The sequence below is a fragment of the Cervus canadensis genome, chromosome 31 (assembly GCF_019320065.1).
Source record: "Cervus canadensis isolate Bull #8, Minnesota chromosome 31, ASM1932006v1, whole genome shotgun sequence".
NCBI lineage: Eukaryota > Metazoa > Chordata > Mammalia > Artiodactyla > Cervidae > Cervus > Cervus canadensis.
In genome coordinates, this window is record NC_057416.1 from 23,647,246 (window position 1) to 23,669,176 (window position 21,931).

General features: G+C 35.7%; 1 protein-coding gene across 1 annotated transcript in view; it reads left to right on the plus strand.

Annotated features, from left to right (window-relative positions):
• The window catches only part of TNKS (tankyrase), a 155,141-nt gene that overhangs the window by 836 nt on the left and 132,374 nt on the right, over positions 1-21,931 (plus strand). Inside the window, exon 2 of the mRNA XM_043454621.1 lies at positions 19,742-19,966. Coding sequence (XP_043310556.1) covers positions 19,742-19,966 — 225 coding nt within the window. The remainder of the gene's footprint in view (positions 1-19,741; positions 19,967-21,931) is intronic.

Consider the following 21,931-nt stretch of genomic DNA (forward strand, 5'->3'; position numbering starts at 1 on the left):
ATACTTCTCGGGAAGCCTTGAGGTTCCTTTCTTTAGGTGGTGTCAGGGTGACGGGGGCGTGGTAGGGGAACGTGTGAGTCCCTTCTTTTTAGTTTGCACAGTGATCCTCGGGCTCATCCCCAACCTCCCGTAGTGGTCGTCTCAGGACATGGATATACTTAAACTTTTTCAGTTCCGTGTGTGTCGGAATAAAGTTAGATCTGAGCAGTGTTAGAATAGTTTTGTCGTGTGTTTACTCATTTCCTTTTTACAGGAGTAATGTCGCATGAGGACAAACTAGCCCAAGAGAAGTTTAATAAAACTCAACAAGTGTTAAGTAGCTATCGTAACCTTATCATTAATATAAGAGACTTAAATGTGAGACTTAAATGAAGTTAGTGAAACTTTCTCCCCTTTTGAGGTAGTGTACAGTCCGATTGGGTAGATCAAAATGTGCCTATGTGAAACAGCTGTAGAAGAATATTTGGATGCATTATGTGATGGCAGAAGAAAAGGCTTTCAAGTTCTGGCAACTGCTGTCTGTTGGTTGTGTAACAGATAATTTTCCTTATCTCAGTAGCCTCCATCTCCTCATGGGCAAAAATGTATATGGGAATTGTGTGAGGATTTAGTGAGAAGTATCTGAGACCTAAGTTCTCCCCTGAAAGTACTTATTCCTAAAACCTAGACCACTGTACACTTTTTTTTTAAGCAAGTAATTGTTTTCTTTTAAAAACAGCTAACATGTTTTTATAAAATACAGAGAAATTTAAAACGAAAAGGGTCATAATCTCCTTGCCTAGATACCTCCTATTGACATTAAAAAAATAAAGATTATATACCTTAGAAATGTTACGTTAGAAATGTGTATGTTGTATGTACATTCATATAGTACAGAAATATATGAAATGAAAAAGCATCGCACATACACATCAAAGATCATACTCTGAAGATAACTTCTGTTAAGTTTCATGCTGTATTTTAATATATACCACTCTTTGAGTTTGTTCTGTTAATGTAAAGCATATGTTAAGAACTTAATGTATTGTTTATTTCTACCAGAACTCGGAAAATATTTTTATCCTCATTTTACAGATGACAGAAGTGAAGCATGTATAGCTTAAATAATCCTAAATTCACATAAGAAGTAGTGGAACCTGGATTTAAATTTAGTTTGATTTTAGAATGTGTGAAGTCCAGGTTAAACAATTATACTTGGTTTAAGATCACTTTTCATTTTTGTGAGTAATTTTTATGGAGTTTTCACTTATGGCAGTGTTTGGGGAGAAGTAGTAATTGGGGGCATATACACTCCAAGAGTAATGTTCACACTTTTTTTTTTTTTTTTTTTGCAGCCCGTACTTAGCAATAAATTTTATGTTGTCACATGCAAAGTGAATCAAAAGTTTCAGGAAACAGTTCTTTGCCTTGCTACGTGTGTTGTACTCTGATATTTTATATCCTAATCTATTTCCTTTCTTGCAAATGCTGTCTGTGATCCCATTAATGAGTCAAGGTCAGCAATGTGAGAAATACTTACAGGAAATCATTATTAGATCGCTGGAAATGTGGACACTACCATTAGGAAAGATTGAGAGCAGGAGGAGAATGGGGTGACAGAGGGTGAGAGGGTTGGATGGCATCATCGACACAATAGACTTGAGTTTGAGCAGACTCTGGGAAATAGTGAAGGACAGGGAAACCTGGCATGCTGCAGTCTGTATGGTCGCAAAGAGTCAGACATGGCTTAGCAACTGAGCAACAACAACTATTAGGAATGTAGTGAATTGAATCAAAATCAGCCTCCCACTTAAGTATGCAGATGGTCACAAGTGTTGCTTATTTTAGATGAAATCATTTTTTTAGGCAGGATGAAAGATCTATGATAAATGAAGCAAGACTGCCTTTGTAGACTTTACTCCAGATTTGACTGTTATAACACGTTGTTTCACAAATCGTGTCATTTTTCATCATACTACATTGTAAGTAATCACTTGCAGATGATAGTTATATTAATTTTTGTAATATTTAGGATTAGTCACACATAAAATTGTACTTATCTCCCAAGTCATATCTTCTGTTTGCCACAGTAGTTAACTGTTAGTTCTGTTTTAGAGTTCTCTGTGTACCCAGCTAAGCTAGAAGACAAACAGTGAAACCGTCCTGTAATTATGTTGTAGTTATGAGACCCTAATCTTGAACTGGCTTATTTAGGGGAAAAAAAATAATCTCTTTTAGTTTCATGTGGAAAAGGGAACAAAAACAGTGAAACTCTCCATGGTATAAAAACATAACACTCTAGTCCATTTACTGTGTTTCATGTTTGTGTTCATAGCATTAAAGCTTTCTTTAATTTAGTCTTCTTCATGTGTAGGCTGGGTAATTAAAAGTGATTCTCAGTTGAATATTACTTGATTGGAATGCTAGTCACTGAATGTCATGGAAGAGCTGTTTTAAAGATAGGAAATTGGTGCCATGCCTTGGATGGAAAGATTTAAAAATTGTAGTTCCAGTGTTCCACAAATCTTTTATTACTTAAGATGTGAAAGTCACTCAGTCGTGTCCAGCTCTTTGGGACCCTATGGACTTTACAGAACCCCATGGAATCCTCCAGGCCAGAATACTGGAGTGGGTAGCCTTTCCCTTCTCCAGGGGATCTTCCCAACCCAGGGATTGAACCCAGGTCTCCCACATTGCAGGTAGATTCTTTACCAGCTGAACCACAAGGGAAGCCCAAGAATGCTGGAGTGGGTAGCCTAACCCTTCTCCAGCTGATCTTCCTGACAGAGAAATCAAACCAGGATCTCCTGGTTTGTAGGCGGATTCTTTACCAAGTGAGCTGATAGCTTATGTAGGTTGGTGTTAAATATTGACACAGTTTTGAAGTGGTCAGTTGTCCTTACCCTTATGGAGCTTACAGTCTAGTGGGGAGCTAAAAGCAGCAATAACAAAAACCCCACAGAGTGTCCTAGAGTGATAGGAAAAGTAAACTACTCTCTTTTGGAGCAGGCAGTAAGGATGTCTGTCCTGATTTTAGATCATTTAAAGAAGTCTTTCTAGATAAAGAGATGTTTTAAAGTGAGGATTTAAAGGATGAGTCCAAGCTAGCCAAGCAAAGATGGAAGGAAGAATGTTAATTAATGCCTTTATTTCCGTAAAAATAAGTATAGTTCTATGGAATGAAATGAAATCATTTTTAAGGCTCTTTGAAGTGGTGTGAAGTCATATTCATATTTAAATCCTTATGCCTTTTTTTAAACCATAATTCTTTCCAGCAGCAGAGTTAAGAATTCTTTCTATCCCACTTTGGACTGTGATAATTGTTAAATGTGGCTTACAGACAGTATTAATAATGTCCACAACTAGAAACATCATCTTTAGTTTCCACTATTGGTATAGATTCATAAAGTACAGCTTCTGATACCTTCTTAAAATGACTATATCAAAATGATCCAGTCTTTTATTGTTGCGTAGAGTTTATATAATTGGAGAAGGAAATGGCAGCCCACTCCAGTATTCTTGCCTGGAGAATCCCAGGGACAGGGGAGCCTGGTGGGCTGCCGTCTGTGGGGTCGCACAGAGTCAGACACAACTGAAACTACTTAGCAGCAGCAGCAGCAGAGTTTATATAAGACTTTTACAGATAAGATGCTTGACCTTCGTTGTTCAAAGGACCATCAAAGCTGTTGTTCAGTTCAGTTCAGTCGCTCAGTCGTGTCCAACTCTTTGCGACCCCATGAACCGCAGCACGCCAGGCCTCCCTGTCCATCACCAACTCCCGGAGCTTACTCAAACTCGTGTCCATCGAGTCGGTGATGCCATCCAACCATCTCATCCTCTGTCGGCCCCTTTTCCTCCTGCCCTCAATCTTTCCCAGCATCAGGGTCTTTTCCAATGAGTCAGATCTTCGCATCAGGTGGCCAGAGTATTGGAGTTTCAACTTCAACATCAGTCCCTCCAATGAACACCCAGGACTGATCTCCTTTAGGATGGACTGGTTGGATCTCCTTGCAGTCCAAGGGACTCTCAAGAGTCTTCTCCAACACCACAGTTCAAAAGCATCAATTCTTCAGTGCTCAGCTTTCTTTTATAGTCCAACTCTCACATCCATATATGACCACTGGAAAAACCATAGCCTTGACTAGACGGACCTTTGTTGGCAAAGTAATGTCTCTGCTTTTTAATATGCTATCTGGGTTGGCCATAACTTTCCTTCCAAGGAGTAAGTGTCTTTTAATTTCATGACTGCAGTCACCATCTGCAGTGATTTTGGAGCCCAGAACAATAAAGTCAGCCACTGTTTCCACTGTTTCCCCATCTATTTGCCATGAAGTGATGGGACCAGATGCCATGATCTTAGTTTTCTGAATCTTGAGCTTTAAGCTGTTGAAATAGGATCAATTTAGAGTGATGTATCTCCTGAATTCAATTCCTAGTAATGACATATTTTTGTTAAAGGACAAGTATATTCTGATGAGTTTTCTTTTTAAAGAAAAGTTCGGATAAGGTCTTTGTGAAAAAACAACAATGAAAAAAGAGTTTAATGAAGCACTGATTTCTGAAATTTCATGATATTTACTTTAAACTGAAGAAATTTTGAAGTAGGCTTCCTGGTTACTTTAATGGTGAGCATTAGTTAACATATGACTTGACTGGGACTTGTGATATGGGGTACTTCAATATCAAAACCAGCAAAATATGTATGGGAATTTTGTGCTTTCTTTTGATTTGAGAGATACCTACCTCAACACACATTAACCGTATAGAGATTGCCTGACTCATTTCTGTTTCTCTTAATTTTTTTCATCATGTCCATGCTTGTCCCCCTACCTCCATCTCCTTCACTGTACAAATGTCAATTCTGTTTTAAAAAGAAGAAAACAAAACACTATCCTCTAGACTGTTGTTGCCCATCAGTAGGTAAAAAAAATGAGTCAGAACACTTCAGTTCTGGAATGGGAATCTTTCTATACATTATCTGGCAAAGTCCTTGATTATACTTTTAAGCAAATGTTTTTGCCTCAGGGTTTAGGAAAGATCTGATGTGATAACAGAAGAAAAGGAGCTAGTTTCAGAAATATCTTCTCAGACTTAAAATTGTTCAAACTGAATTATCTTTTACTTAGTCTTCTCAACATCTCATACTTTGCTTAAAGTACCACTTTAAAAAAGTTCACATAGAACTTTTAGTTAGAAAGGTGTACAAAGTGTCTCTTTCTTTTGCATTAATGATACCACTCTTTGGAAACAAATGATTGAAAGAGCAAATTAGTTATATGAAGATGTTATATAGAAGTATCTCTCAATAGTAGTGAGTTGGTAACAAGCAAACTGCAGCCATAGAGGAATATGTACATCAGTTAAAAATGCTGTCTGATTTCTGCTACATACCTGTCTGCTTATGTTTTCCTTTATCCGTCAGTATTTTTTTTATGATGTGTAAATTGTAGACATTTGTGCAGCTGCCCGTAAATACACCAGTATACATATCATTATCCAGAGTTTAGTGTTTGTTTAAAGATTTGTCTTTTCATGTAAAATCTGTACAAAGCTTACATGTTATAGTCACAGAATTCTGACAAATGCAAATGCCTGTATAATCCAAATCCTTATAGATAATTCTAACTTCAGAAAGTTCCTTCATGTTATTTCCCTCTATCCCTACCCTTCCCCTCCCAGCAGACATATTGTTCTGACTTTTTTCCACTATAGATTGAGTTGCCTGTTTTAGAAGTTCGTATAAGTGGAATTATGCAATATTTGCTTTTTTCTGTAAGACTTCTTTTGCTAAACATAATGTTTTTGATGTAACTTGTATCAGTAGTAGGTATTTCATTATATGAGCATGCTACATTTGGTTTATCCCTTCAGTTTGGTTTATCCCTACTTTTAGACCCTTAGGCTGTTTTCAATTTTTGACTATTATAAATAAAGCTGTTATGCTCATTCTTGTAAAATTCTTTTTGAGAACATAGATTTTTCTCAGTACTTCATATTGAAATTGCTGGGCTTTAGGATAGGTAAATTTTAAGTTTTATGAGAGACTGCCAGACTTTTTCCCAAGGTGGATATGCCATTTTACATTCCCATTGACAACATACAAGTTCCTGTTGTTCCATATCTTTGCCAACATTTAACGTTTTCTGTTGCTTTCATTTTAACCATTCCAATGGGAATGTGTGGTATCTCATTCTGGTTTTATTTTGCATTTCCCTGACCTTTCATGTGTTTATTTGCCATTTATATTTTTTCATAAAGTCCACTTACCCTTTTTTTAAATTGGGCAAATCAGTAGTACTATGTTAGTAACTATTAAAGCCTTACTATATTAGTTATTGTACTTCCTAATGTGTGTGAAACTACCCCAACACTTTCCTGATTTTCCCCTGGTGACTCAGATGGTAAAGGATCTGCCTGCAATGTGGAGGACCCAGGTTTGATCCCTGGGTCGGGAAGATCCCCTGGAGAAGGGAATGGCAACCCGCTCCAGTATTCTTGCCTGAAGAATCCCCATGAACAGAGAAGCCTGGCAGGCTACAGTCCATGGGGTCACAAAGAGTAAGACTCGACTGAGTGACTAACACTTCCGCTTTTCACCCCAAAACTTAGTAGCTTCAAATAACAAACATGTTTTATTTTCTGTGGTTCGAGATTCCAGGTGTAGGTCAGGAATCTGGGCAGGCAGATTCCTTACCATCTGAGCCACCAGGGAGGCCCCTTTTATATATATAGATATATATATAACTTAGTTATATATATATAACTGGATCAGTGTGCTGTATACCTGAAGCTTACAAGCACTGTAATCAACTATAGTTCAGTTAAAATTATTTCTGTGCATTACTGCAACAGACCAATGTATAGCTATGTTTTCCATCCTTTGCAAAAAATAATGTAATTTTACTTTTTCCTTGTAACAATTTTTATATCATATTTATGTTTTCATAATTTTACTGGCATTTTTAGGTATATAAACTTATGCATGTGAAAGTATTAGTCGCTCAGTCCTATCTGATTCTTTGTGACCCCATGAGCTGTAGCCTGCCAGGCTCCTCTGTCCATGGAATACTCCAGGCAAGAATACTGGAGTAGGTTGCCATTTCCTTCTCCAGGGGATCTTCCCAACCCAGGGATCAAACCCAATCTCCCACATTGCAGGCAGACTCTTTACGGTCTGAGCCACTCCAAAAAAGAAACTATATCCTTATTTCTTTTAAAAGATTTCCCCTTTTACATTTCATTTCTCATAAGCAGGAGTTAGGAAACTTTATGTACATATGGCCAGACAGTAAAGATTTTAGACTTCATGCCCTGTGTGATCTCTGGGTCAGCTCTGTCAACTGGTCAGCTCTGCTTCTGTGCCATGAGAGTATCCATAGACAATGCATAAATGAATGGTATAGTTATGTTCCAATAAAACTTTATTTATAAAAAGAGGAAATGGCCAGATTTGGCACATGAGTTTTAGTTTGCTGATCCCTGTCATAAGGCATTGTGTGTATTTTTTTTTTCACTTTTGTTTTCCTTCTTGTTTAGTCTTTACTTCTGAAATACTTTTTTATTTTGAATTATTTCTGAGTTCCGTCATCTTATTCTAACTCATATATATGCTAGTCTTTCATATCTTACATCTTTTTCATATTGTCTTTTAGCTAATATTAAAACAGTAGATCCTAATTTCGGTTTTTTGGGGGGGCATTTTCTTCTAGTATATATTGCTGATAGAGGTGTTACCCTGTTCACGTTCTTATGAAAACTCTGCGTGGAATTTGACCTCATTTTTTTTTTACTGCTCATTTTTAGAGAAATTAATTGCTCAATAATCAAGGATAAAAATAGAAGCCTGAACCTTGAGGGTAACTCCCCTTGTCCTTTCTCCTCATGTTGGACATGGAACTCGGACCTAGAATAGATAAGTCTCACAGGAAGGTTTGCAGGACCATCTCTTAAAGTCATAGCATTTAAATTAAGAAACATAATTTTATATTAATATCTTAGTTTCTATAGCCTGCATTGCTGCTTTCTAGGAGCCTTAACCAGAGACATCATGCTAAGGGCATTTTATAGGTAAGATGTCTTCCTCATAGTCTGTTTACATAGAAGTTTTCATGAAGAGAGGCTGTCTAGTCACCTGCCTTTTTTTCCTCCCCCAAGGCATCCCTTTCTTTCGCAAGGAACTGACTAGGTCACAGGCTAGGTGTGCCTTTCTTTCTAACCAGACATGATTCTTTGGCAGTTTACAGACCAAAGAAATATATCTGGAGGATAAAAGGCATATCTTCAAGGGCCAAGTTGTGAGCATACATATGTTTAAAAAAAAAAAGTTGGATCTTCAACTTAGAGCCCAGGAGAAGAAAAGTGATAGAGGAATGTAAATAATGCTAAGCAAATGCATTTTATTTTAGTGTTAGGTCTTAGAAAGGAATAAACATCATCATGAGTCTTGCAATGAAATGCAAGTGAAAACACTAGAGTAACTTACTCATAAATGTATTTAGTAGCCTGCTTTTGCTTCTTGGACAAAGAAATGTTTTAAGTAGTTGATTGTAAAATATGTGAGAGATACAATTGAAGACACAAGAGCCTCTTAAATTCTCATTTTTCCCCTATGTCAGGGTACTTGAAGTTACCTTGGTCTATGTTTATTCTTCTGACAGGAACACTCAGAAAGGTGGGTTGTAGCCCTGATATTGGGGGGGCCTAACACCTGTATCATCAATGTGGGCTCGTAATAAGAATTGAGTAGCATGGGTTTCTGGGGTATTTATACTAAAGCCCAGGTGCTCAAGATAACATTGAGGTTCATGTTCTAAAAGTTATTTAGTTTTGAATAATTGAGGAAAGTTATGAGTGTTTTGTTTTTGTGTGCCTACTGGGTTTTCCTTTTAAGGCTTCATCAGATATTCAGGATTGCTTTTCCCTACAGTGAGTTGCTGGGACCTTTGTCAAATAGAAACTTGCTTTGCCTGTCGGTACAGGAATCTGTGTTTAAAATTAAAATGAAAGCAGTGTGAGCCTAAACCTTTTTTTTTTTTTTTTGAGTGTTTTCTTGGAATGTGTCGGTTCCCTTTTGAATTAAGGTTTGTGAATTTTTTAATTGTACAAAAAAGAAATAAAGTGTTGTAAATTTTCCTTTCCCTTTTGCCTTTTTGGTATAACACAAACTAAACTAATGGTTGGTGGCAGATGATTTATTGGTTTGTTTGTGTGGACTTGCAACTTTTTTCTTCTGTGGTAGACTTTTTTAAAAAAAGAAGCAACTTTTTTACTTTATGAAGAACACTCTTAAGTGAAGCTGGTGGGGTTTTTTAAAAATTGTGAGGGTCTGCTGGTGAAGAATGCAATGACTAATATGTGTCCAAGTATGTCAGCGTTACAGAATACAAGGACTGCTTGGTGCCAGTGTTTTGGTTCATGTCAAGGTGTCAGCAGTTTTACCTACTGTTGCTTTTGCATTATCATGAGCACCATTTTAATATTATTTTGTAAATGGTTTTGACTTCTGAGATTCCCCCCAGAAAGGGTCTCTGGAGCCGCCAGGGGTCCACAGACCACACTTTGAAAACTGCTGAACTAATACAAGTAGTTCTTAATTGTGCTAACTTTTTTTTTCTTTTGAGAATCTGATAATAGGTATGGACATTTCCCTCAGAAATATATATTTAAACATCAGACTTACATGTAATTTTCAGAGGGTTATAACTTCCAGAAGCAGTAGCTCAGTGGTTCTCAAACTTTGTATCAGAGCCACCAGGAAGGCTTTATTAAAGCAGGTTGCTAGGCCACGCTCCCACCTTTTCTCGTTCAGTTGGTCTGGAGTAGTCTGAGGATTTGTGTTTTTTTATCCATCCTATTTAGTACTTCATGAACTCTTAATAATCTGAAATTTTGCGTTTTCCTTTAATTAAGAGACGTCCTGTCATTGTTTCTGCATATATCTTTCCTCTCTTCCATTCCTCTGTCTCACCATATCTCTTCTCTCCTCTACTTCAGTTTCTCCTTCTCCAGTGTTTTTTGGGAGAGTTCGTCAACTGGTTTTTCCTCAGGAATTGTTTCATTTCCACTATTATCCAGTCAACTTATTATATCCTTTATTTCTCCTATGATGTTTTTCATGATAATATTTCCAGTTGGTTTTAATTGATAGATTTTTGTTCTTGTGTTTTCAGTATTCTTCAGTTTTTCGCTGGCAACACTTAATTTGCCAATTTTAAATATCTTTTTTTGGTCTAGTAATTCTGCTTTCATTTATTCTGTCATGGTGCTTGCACACCTCAGACACCTTATTGTTTTCTGCCGTGAGTTTATAATCCTTGGAACTGACAGCTAGTTGGGCCCATATTGCATTTGAGAGGATGAGTTTGGGGTTCTAGGTTTTGGTTCTCCACGTGGTTTTAGACAAATAAGGGCGTCAGGGTAGAGAGGCCCTGGATCGGGGTGACATCCTAGGTGCTCAAGATTCCCCTGACTCTTTTCTGTCCTGTAGGCATGTAGGCATGTCCTCTGTGTCCTGTGGGCGTGTCCTTTGCTTCCCTCCTCAGCCAGGTTCCACGGTTGTACTTGGTATTACCCCTTCTCTTCTGGCTAGAGGCGTGTTGGAGATACCGAACTCATGTTCCCCCACAGCACAGGGGACAGGGTGCCAGTGCTGAGGGGGCAGAGGACACAGATCACCTTCCTCTGGTCTCTATTCCACCCAGGATAACCGACCTTCTGCAGTTCAGCTGATGTTTCTTCCCACAGTGGCACTCAACCATTTTTTTTTTCCTTCCCAAGGAGCTGTGATTTCTTACCCTGTTTTTGTTTGTTTGTTTGTTTTATCTTTTTGTTGTTGTTTAAACTGGCTTCGGAATTTGTGTCTTATCCTTTCACTTTTGGTGTTTTTTCCCAATGTTTTGGGGGGAAATATACATTTTTTTAACCTCTTCCTAATGAAATACTTCCTTTTTTAGTGCTTCCTAATGCCATACTTCTTTTCTTTTATCTAGCTGTAAATGTTTTCCTTTCTAAATCAGATTCTAGAAGGTGGAGAAATTAATTGGTCAGAGTCCGCCTTTGACAAATGAAAAATATATTCAACTTTATTGCTTTATAGAAGTCATTTTGTAGTTTGCTTTCTAAACTGTTATTTCAGAAGTAACAGGGAATATACTCCCTTTTGCTTAAGCATGACTTCTGATCTAATGAAATGTAAAATAGTTTTTTATTTAAAAGCTGATATAGTTAGAGTTGAAATTAGAAAAGGAAGTAATAATGACTTTGAATGTTAAGTAGAAAATGTATGTTTCTTTGTCGTAGAACATTTCTTATAAAGTAAGCAGAAATCTAATAGATATCTAGGGATCTGTGTATATTGGACTGCGTAAATTTAACCCAGTGCATAGAAAACCTTTGACATTTTAAAGAATTATCACAAGACTTCCCCTACCTCCCAGTTCAGAGCATAATATTGTGGCATGTAATTTCCTCCTTGCGTGCATGTGTGCTAAGTCGCTTCAGTCGTGTCCAACTCTGTGACTCTGTGGGCTGTAGCCCGCCAGGCTCCCCTGTCCATGGGGTTCTCCAGGCAGGAACACTGGAGTGGGTTGCCATGCCCTCCTCCAGGAGATCTTCCTGACCTAAGATGGAACCTGTGTCTCCTACAGCTCCTGCATTGCAGGTTTCTTTACCACTGAGCCACCGAGGAAACCCATAATTTCTTCCATAAAATGTAGTGAAACTGAAAACTAAAAAAAAATAGAACTACCCATCATGTTGAAAGGGATCTGCTCTGCTGGGTGTCCTCCTAATTTTGAGGCTGCCTCCTGCACATCAGCCAAGATACAGGTGTGAGTCCAGCTTTTTTCCTTCTAGTTTTGTTGAGATAAAGTTTGCTTTATCACACTGTATAGTTTTTAGGATGTGTGGCATGATTGATTTATGTATGTCATGAAATGATTGCCAGAGTAAGGATAGTGAATATCTGTCATCTCCTATAAATATAAAATAAAAGAAAAAGAAACAAATGTTTTTCCTGGTGATGAGAATGCTTAGGATTTACTCTCTTAACATCTTTCATGTGTAACTTAGAGCAGTTGTAACTGTATTTGTTCTGTTGCACGTTACATCCTTTGTACTTAGTTACAGCTGAACCTGTCCCTATTGACAATCTTTATTCAGTTCCCCCTCCTGCACCCCCACCCCATCTCTGATAACCACAAATCTGATCTCTTTCTCTGAGTTTGTTTACTTTTTAAATACAGTTGACCCACGAATAATGCAGTGAACGTAGTGGTGCAAAAAAGATATTTTTTGAATTAGTGTTTTTGTTTTGTTCAGAAAAATACCCAGAAGTGGAATTGCTGGGTTGTCTAGTAGGTTTTTTTCTTTTGAGAAACCTCCATACAGTTTTCCAGAGTGACTACACCAGTTTTCATTCCCACCAACACTACACAGCAGTTCCCTTTTTTCCACATCCTCACCAGCACTTATTGCTTGTTGTCTGTTTGATAATAGTCATCCTAAGAGGTGTGAGGTGGTTTTGATTTGTATTTTCCTGATAAATAGGGAATTGAACATCTTTCATGTGTTTCTTGGCCATCTGTACGTCTTATTTGGAAAAATGTTCAGATCCTCTACCCATTTTTAAAATTGGGTGTTTTTTAATTTTTTTTTGGTGTTGAGTTGTATAAGTTCATTGTATATTTTTGATATTAACCCCTTATCAGATACATGGTTTGCAAACATTCCATTCAGTAGGTGGCCTTTCATTTTCTTGATAGTTCCCTTCATTGTGCAAAACTTCACAGTTTGATGTAGTCTCATTTGTTCATTTTTGCTTTTGTTTCTCTCACCTGAGGAGTCATAACCCCCAAAATATTGCAAAGACTGAGGTCAGAGAGTGTACTGCCTATGTTTTCTTCTAGAAGCTTTATGGTTTCAGGTCTTACATTTAAGTCTCTAATCCATTTTGAATTTATTTTTGTACATAGCTTGAGAAAGTAGTTCACTTTGGTTCTTTTGCCTACAGCCATCCAGTTTTCCCAACATCATTTATTGATTTTTAATTCAGTACAGATATAAATTACTGTGCTTAATAGACCTTTAGAGATGCTCACAGATACCTGGAACTACTGGTATTAAATTGCTGAAAAAGTTTGTTGGCTGGGAAAGAAAAGTTACTTTAGAAACCTTTCAGCTATTGCATAAATGTGTCATGGCTGAATTTTGTTTCATTGAAAGTAATTTTACTGTCATTGTAAGAGCCTTGTTTTGTTTGTTTTTTCGGGGGTTGAAATGGATTGGTATGCTTAAGAAAGTAACCAGGTTATTCTGATATTTTAGGTTCAAGTTCTTCCTAATGGTTTTAGAGAAAACAGTCTTGTCACCAAGTAACATTTTATCTTTCGTAACTTTCTGTTATTTCTTCTGTGTCAGAAAAATAGATATAATACATATACATATAAAAGTTCATGAGTTGTTTTTCTAGATAGTTCCAGACTTATTTTATTGTTACTTTGAGAGTCTTTTGGGTACAATTTTTTTGCACTTAAAGAAAAAAATTATAAAATATATGTGAGATGTGATATAAATTTTCTCATTGGTTTTATAAGTGTAGATCAATGAATTTAGCAGTTCAAATGATATACAGCCTTGTGCCTTTGCTGACAATCCAATTAGGTCGAAAATGTCTTTAGGCTGTGATTTTGCTACTATAAATTAAAAAAAATCACTTTTAAATACTCCAAATACCTTAGGTTTTTCTCCTTCTATTAAATTTTAGAATGCATAGTTGTTAGTTACAAGATTTAATATTGCCCAAGGTTGTTCCTTTGAGGCTTTAATTTTAAGCAGTTTAAAATGCTGAACACAAGTGAAGCAATTTTCTGTCTCTAAACTCAGGCCTAGTGAATAAATACCAATGACCTTACATTTGATATTGAAACATTTTTGAGAGACTTTAATTGAAACTCTAACATTAGAATAAGAAAATTGTTATGTATATTGGGAGTAGATAATGTGTTATCAGTTTAGGTTTTCCTCATAGTGCCAGCACAATGCTTTCCACATAATATATTTAAAACTTTCTGAGTATGTGAAATAATGTAATTGTCTGTCACAGTCTTTAGGGGAAAGAAAATGCTAAAATTTATCAAAGAGGTTCATAAAACTTAGTTTAGTTCAACAGTTCATCAGGGTGAACTTTTTATTGCTACTTGCTTGCCCTGCTCAAATTCAGATTAATTATTTATGACTCAGAGGTTCTGTGTGATCTGGTTTTACTGACCTCCCCTAATGCACCACTGCCCCTTTCACTGCCAAAGCAACAAAAAGCTTAAAATACCCAATAATCCTTGAAAAATATGGTATTAATGGAGAAAAACAAAAATAGAAGTACACATGAGATCTGAATTGAAGGAAAGGTATATCATACACATGGATTAGAAGACTCACTATTCTAAATTTGCAACTTTCCAGAATTAATTCTAGAAAAGGAACATACCTCAACATAATCAAGGCCATACGTGACAAGTCCACAGCTAACATCACGCTCAATGGTGAAAAGACAAAAGCGTTTTCTTTAAGATCAGTAACAATATAAGTGTATCCACTCTTGCCACTTTTATTCAACATAGCATTAGAAATCCTAGCCAGAGCAATTAGACAAGAAAAAGAAAAGTCATCCAGATTAAAAAAGAAGAAATAAAATTGTTATATTTGCAGATGACACTATATATAGAAAACCTTGAAGGCTCTATCAAAAAGGTTTAAATAAGAAAATTCAATAAAGTTGCAGGATATAAAATCAATATATAGAAATCTTTAGGCTTTCTTTACACTAATAATGAACTAATAGAAAGAGAAATTAAGAGAACAATCCCATTTACAAGTGTAAAAAAAGAATAAAGTACCTAGGGTAAATTTAATCAAGGAAATGAAGACCTGTATATTGAAAACTATAAGATGCTATTGAAAGAAATTGAGGAAGACAGATAAATGGAAAGATATTCTGTGCTCATGGATTAAAAGAATTAAAATTGTTAGAATGTCTGTACTACAGTATAGCAATAAAGATTCCATGCAACCCCTATAAAAATGCCAATGGTATATTTCACACAAATAGAACAAAACAGTTCTCAAGTTTGCATGGTATCACACAAAAGACTAAAAATAGCCAAAACAATCTTGAGAGAGAAGAACAAAGCTGAAGATAGCACATTCTCTGATTTCAAACTATATTACAAAGCTAACTTAATAAAAACAGTATGATATTGGCATAAAAAAAGACATATAGCTCAATGGACAGAATAGAAAGCCCAGAAATAAACCCATTCATATATGGTCAATTAATTTATGACAAAGGAACCAAAAATATACAATGAGGAAAGGACAGTCTCTTTAATAAATGGTGTTGGCAGAATGGACATCTACATGCAAAAGAGTGAAACTGGACCACTATCTTACACCATACACAAAAATTAACGCGAAATGGATTAAAGACCTTAGTGTAAGACCTAAAACCATACATCTCCTAGAAAAAAACATAGGTGATAATCTCTTTGACATAGCTATTGGTGATGATTTTTTGACTCTGACACCAAAAGCAAAGCAACAAAAGCAAAAATAAGTGAGACTACATTGAACTAAAAGGCCTCTGCATAGTGAAGGAAACCATCAACAAAAATGAGAAAGCAACCTACTGAGTGGAAGAAAGTATTTGTGAATGATGTTTCTGGTAAAAGGTTAATGTCCAAAATATACAAAGAACTCATGTTGAAAACAATGTTGAGAGAATGTGTGTGGGTGGGTGGGTAGACTGATGTTGAGTGATTAGTCAGAGTCTCTCCAAGTTGTTATCTTTGGGCTGAGAATCGGATGACAGAAGGAGCTAGGCATGTGAAGACCTGGGTCTTCAGGCAGAGGACACAGCAAGTACAAAGTCCTCTAGGCTGAAATAAGTTCATCATATCCAGGGGACACAAGGTGAAAGACAGGGTTAGTAAAGCTCAATGAGATAGGAGAGGTGAGAGTGGCCAACTCACTTGTTAGGTCATAAGAAGGTTTTATTGTGTGTGTTATTGGAATCCATTGCAGGATTTTAAGCAGGGAAGTGACCTAATCTGATGCATGCCTTGAGGAGAGACTCACTGTCTGCGCTGTTAAGGATGAATTGTCAGGCAGCAGATGTGACAGTAGAGAGACCAACAAAAGGTTTTGTGCTGAAGTCTAGACAGGAGATTGTGGAGCTTGAAACCAAGCTGGTGGCCCTGGGGAGTAGGCAGATTTGAGATGTGTGTTTGGAAGTATAGTTAACGAGTATCAGAACTGAGGAAAAGAATTCTTCAACAATAAAATGAGGGAAATGCTTGTCACAGGATGTTATCACAGGAGCTAATGCTTGTCAAGCATTTGGCATTCTTCTTGTCAGAAAAAAGAGCTTACTAAATGTTAGCTACTTACCATTATTATTGCTATTTTTATTGTCAGGAATAAGGCATGTACTTTAAGCAAAAAGAATTTTTCTGTAAGAAATTTTCTGTAAAAGTTAAATTACACCTTTTGTATAACTCTCAGTTTGGGAGTCTCTTCTAATAGCACATACTGTTTTGTTGGTAAAGATCAGAGTATTACACTATCTTGATTTTTAACAGCCTCTCTTGGATCAGAGAGAGATGGTTCATTGGTTTTTCTTTTGTGCTTTGTAACACTAAGCCATAAAGATATGTATAAGTAGCAACATTATTCCTTTTAAAAATTGTGACTTAACTTTTTTTGACATGTGCTAGTTTGGTGGAATGGGACACTGAAAATCTTGTGTGGGTGTGTAATGGTTTCACTTAGAAGCTATTTCCTATGAGTTAATTTATAGGTAAGTTACTGTATAGTCAAATTCTGTGTAGTTCTTTGAACCAGCCCTAATTATTATTTTTATTTTGATTCTTTAGACCCCCCAAAAAATCAATTACAGAGATAATTGCTACAAACCTTGGTTATGAAACAAAGGCCTTGTATGACCATCATAGATAATGAATTCTCTTTATGTATAAAAAGTAATGCATATGCATTAAACATGGATAGAGTGGTTAATGACCAGTTATGAATTGTACTTAATAGTACAGGTAGAGTACATGTTTTGATAAGCTTTTTATGTATGGTTTTCTAAATTACAGTACTTTAAATAGGGGATTAATTTTCTTGTGGGTAACACTGATTTAATGCATTTTAATACAAAATCAAATTAGATGATTTCATAATTGACACATAAAATGTATCTTTACTGATTTTGGCTGTTCACTTCCACCTTTTTAAACTTGTATGTGTACACATACATATATTTTATGCACAATTATGTTTTATGTAATAAGAAAAGAGATAATCAAAAAGAAGAAAAAATTCCATATTTCTACTACCTAGTGACTTAGTCTCATTTTCTATCCATCTATATTTCAAATGTTGTATTATTTCTCCTATATTTTGTTTTATATATTTGCAATCCAAAAGGCTAATTGAAGGACTTCCCAGGAGGTCCAGCGGTTAAGACTCAGGCTTCTACTGCAGGGAATGCAGGCGTGATCCCTGGTCAGGGAACTAAGATCCCACATGCAGCATGGCACAGCCAAGAAAGAAACGACGGGAGGGAGGAAGGGAGGGAAGGTAGAGAAAAATGGAAGGAGAACTCATTGGTATATAAGAAACACCTTTCTATGTTGGAATTTTTTATAGTATTGTGTGTGTGTCTGTGAGGGTGGGTGGGTGGTTGGTCTATACCTTTTTTTTTTTTTTTTACTGTGGTAAAATATACATTTTAAGTTTTTATTTAAGGAGTTTAAAAATAAAATGCCATTTTCGCCATTTTAAAATATATGGCTCAGTGATATTAAGTCCATTCACAGTGTTCTAGCATTCTTTTAGTACAGATGATTTTATTCAGAAACTGCCATTTTATCATTTATGTAACAGAATATTATTGAGCATCTAATCTCCATGATTTTCTGTAAATAACATTATGATAAACATTCTTGATGCAAAATCTTTGTCCATGGATAAATCATTTTTTAAATGATAAAAATTGAAAAGTGGTATTTTGAGTCAGAGAGTATATTTGTTTAAGCCTATTCATGATAATGCTACATTTTTTTCTAAAATGTAGTACCATGAGACTTCCCTGGTATTCCAGTGGTTAATACTGCCTTCCAATGCAGGAGGTGCGGGTTCAATCCCTGGTCAGGGAACTAAGATCCCACATGCCTCCAGGCCAACAAAACAAAACATAAAACAGAAGCAACATTGTAACAAATTCAATAAAGACCTTTAAAAAAATGATCCACATCAAAAAACCATAAAAAAAAAATGTGGCACCAGTTCATATTCACGTTATCAGTGTGAACACAACTCCATTTCACCACTTTCTTGCTGATACCAAGCATTTTTGTTTTTACTTCATTTATTAGTGAAGAAAGGAAATTAGTTCTCAAACATTGTTAGTGCACTAATTAGAGAAATGTAAATTTGCATGCAGGCTTTACTCAAATCTATAAAGCAGGAGACTTTTTCTTGGCCTACTTTTCTGGAGTGAATGAATTTCTGAAGATAGTGTAAAGGACATATATTGAAATAAATCCTTTTTTGTTTTCTATTTTCTGCATAATTCTCATTTATTTAGTTAATATATGCATAAAATGAAAGAAGATATGACCATTACTGCTTTCCAGTGTTAAAATGTCATTTTCTAACAACATTACATGGTAAGTAATAGCATGGAGGCAGTGATATCTAGCCGGCAAGTCCTAATAAAATTTAAAGTAGGAAAGGAAAGATCATTAATAAAAGTATTAAGCTGGTAAAGATAAAAATGCTAATATTTTCAGTAATCTTTTTTTTTAACCCATTGCAGTATAGTTTTAAAATTTCATCACAGTACTATGATGACCTTCAAATTGTCAAAATGGCTATTTTTTCCATTTTCCATTATCTCACTAAATCCTCATCATGCTGGACTTGGCATGATGTTGTTGCCCTTTAACATCCATAATGTGTTTTCTTGGTATTTCTTACCATGCTCAGTGTTTGCCTAGTCTGTACAGTGCTTTAGATTTTTTTCTGGCTCTTCTAACAACACCCTCCACTAACACTATTTTTCTGTCTGAAAATTGGGATGCTTTTCACCAGTGTTCTGGTTCTGTATTTCTAAAAGCCTGTGTTCTCACTTGTTTGTCATAAAATTCCCTCAAACTCAGTAAATCCAACTTTGAATTGTAACTACACATTCATTTAGTTTGGGCACCAGTCCCAAGAGTAGATATTATGGCATTATCTTTAGCCCTTCCTTTTCAAATATCTTGTAGCCAAACTATCACCATGTATTTCTGATATTCGTATATTCTCTAATTTCCCTAGTGTAATGTTAAGTGCTGTGCTTTGTCTTAGATTTGATTTTCATTGGTGTTTAAAAATACAGAAATGGATTTTATGCATCTGATTTTGAGAGGAAAGTGAATGCCTTGGACAGGAATTTTGCCTCATTCATCCTGCATTTCTAGCATGTAATAGGTGTTGAAGAAATGTTTTTGGAAGGAATTACCCAAACTAAGGGAAGAACTTCCTCAGTTCTCAGTTCTGTGAGATGAGAGAATCTATTTGAATGGCATCTTTTTTTTTTTAACCTTTTTGCTGTAGACCATAGTACTTCAGTTCATATTTGTTGATATTGTTAAAGAAATTCTAATGGTTCTTTTTACAAAACTGATTTACAATATAAAATATTTTCCCTATTTCCTTTTAGGTTTTGGAAGAAAGGACGTGGTAGAACACTTACTACAAATGGGTGCTAATGTCCATGCTCGTGATGATGGCGGTCTCATTCCACTTCATAATGCGTGTTCTTTTGGCCATGCTGAGGTTGTGAGTCTGTTACTGTGCCAAGGAGCTGATCCAAATGCCAGGGATAACTGGAACTATACCCCTCTGCATGAAGCTGCTATAAAAGGAAAGATCGATGTATGTATTGGTAAGTATTATTTGATGATGTCTAAATTGTAAGGTCAACCCCACAGATACAATAACATTTAAAATAAAGGTTTACCCTTCCTTGTTTTTTATTGTAGTGGAAATAATGTTTCCTCAGAATAAAGAACAGTTTGTTACTGCTTATAAGCAATTCTTTTCCATCAAAGGGGAAGTAGAGAGATGGAAATCTAAAGTTGGTTAGGAACAAGATTCACAATATTAACTCTCCAAATGTAAGGCAAATGCCAGCTGGTGTGGAACTTAATTTTGATGGATTACTATTATCAAATTTAGTTAATTTACAGTCTTTTAAAGTCTAAAAGTTTCCTATCCTAGCATCAATGAGAACCACTCTAAAGTACAAGTTCTTACTGAATTGGATGACATATTTGGATGTTCAGATTGATTCAAGGAAAGTCATCTAGTACTAAGGCAAAACCTTTTTCTTTATGTTACTAAAATTGAACACCAGCTATTTTATTAGCCCTGGAAAAGCTTTGAGTGATTCGAATACAACAGTTTAAGGCTTAATATTTTCAACAGAGTCTAGAGAAAAAGCAATTTCAAACAAAATTGAACTTTTCAATGATTTTTAAGTATTGCGATTATATGAAATTGTATTCAATCAGCATTTCTTCCTCCTTTATATGTATATCTAAATAGGCATCTATTTTAGACTTTATTGTGTAAAATCTTTCATTTTGAAATCTAAAACAGGCTTTTAGAGAACAAGCCTAGTTTCTCCTGAGTGTATCATCTCTTTCTTGAAACCCAAGATGATGGATATTTGTTTAGCCTTTGGCAGGTTGATTTACAAATTATCTTCTTGAATGGCACCCATTTCAGTATAATTGGCTATTTTTCTGATAAAACTCAAATAAATATGTCACATTTAAAGATACAGAGGTGGTGCCATTATTAAGATTGTCTCCCACTTCATAGCCATCTATTCCAGCTTCAAATGCATTTTTTAGTTTTCCTCAAATTATTGCATTGTCTGACAAAACTTCTTTATCCTATTCTCTGTCATTATCCTTTATCACTTCACTAGCCAGTTTTACCAAATGAAATTCAAGGTCATTTCAACATGACCCTTGAATACCCTGTCCTTTTTGATGTTTGACATCTTCCACTTTCACTTGATTCTCCCATTTCCTCCTAAGTCTCTCATAGAACAGCCATGTCCTAGACTAAGTCGTTCATAAAAGTAATCCAAAAAGCTTGAGGTTACCACACATTCTCTGATTACTAAATCTCTTAAGTTATTTGTGACAAGTTACTATGTGATAACTGTTACTGAATTTGACGTGTACTCTTACCAAATCTTCTAGACCTTCAACTTCCCTACTCTCATTCTTTCTTGCTTCACTTTGTCACATCCATTGGATTTTTCTGTTGTTAGTTATAGAATTTTACACAATTTTCACCTTTTAATGTATTATCTCTTTTAGGCTGAAGTGTTCTATTTTCCCCCCTGTACCTCTTGAATTTTTCATTCTGTCGCTGCTTTTAAGAAAATTTCCTTTTATGTTTCTTTGCGAGATTGTACTTACCAGTAAACCACAGATCTTAAAAAATCATACTGCTTTATTATATTTGACTCTTTAGAACCCTTTACATAATAAGAGGCATTTATTATGTATTTTTAACTTTTTGTTTTGAAATAATTATAGATTCATAGAAAGGTCCAAAAATAGTACAAGAAGGTCCATGTATCCTTCTCCTAGTTTCACCCTTTGGTTACATCTTACTGCGTCATAATACAGTATCAAAAATAGGAAATAAGTGTTGGTACAATGTGTAGAGTTCTGTGCCATTTAATCACATGTTCAGATTCATGTAACTGCAGTCAAGATACAGAACATATTATTGGAAGCTCCCCCTCATTCAGTTTATTTATGAAAGAAAGTGAAAGTATTAGTCACTTAGTCGTGTCCAGTCCTTTGTGACCCCATGGACTGTAGCC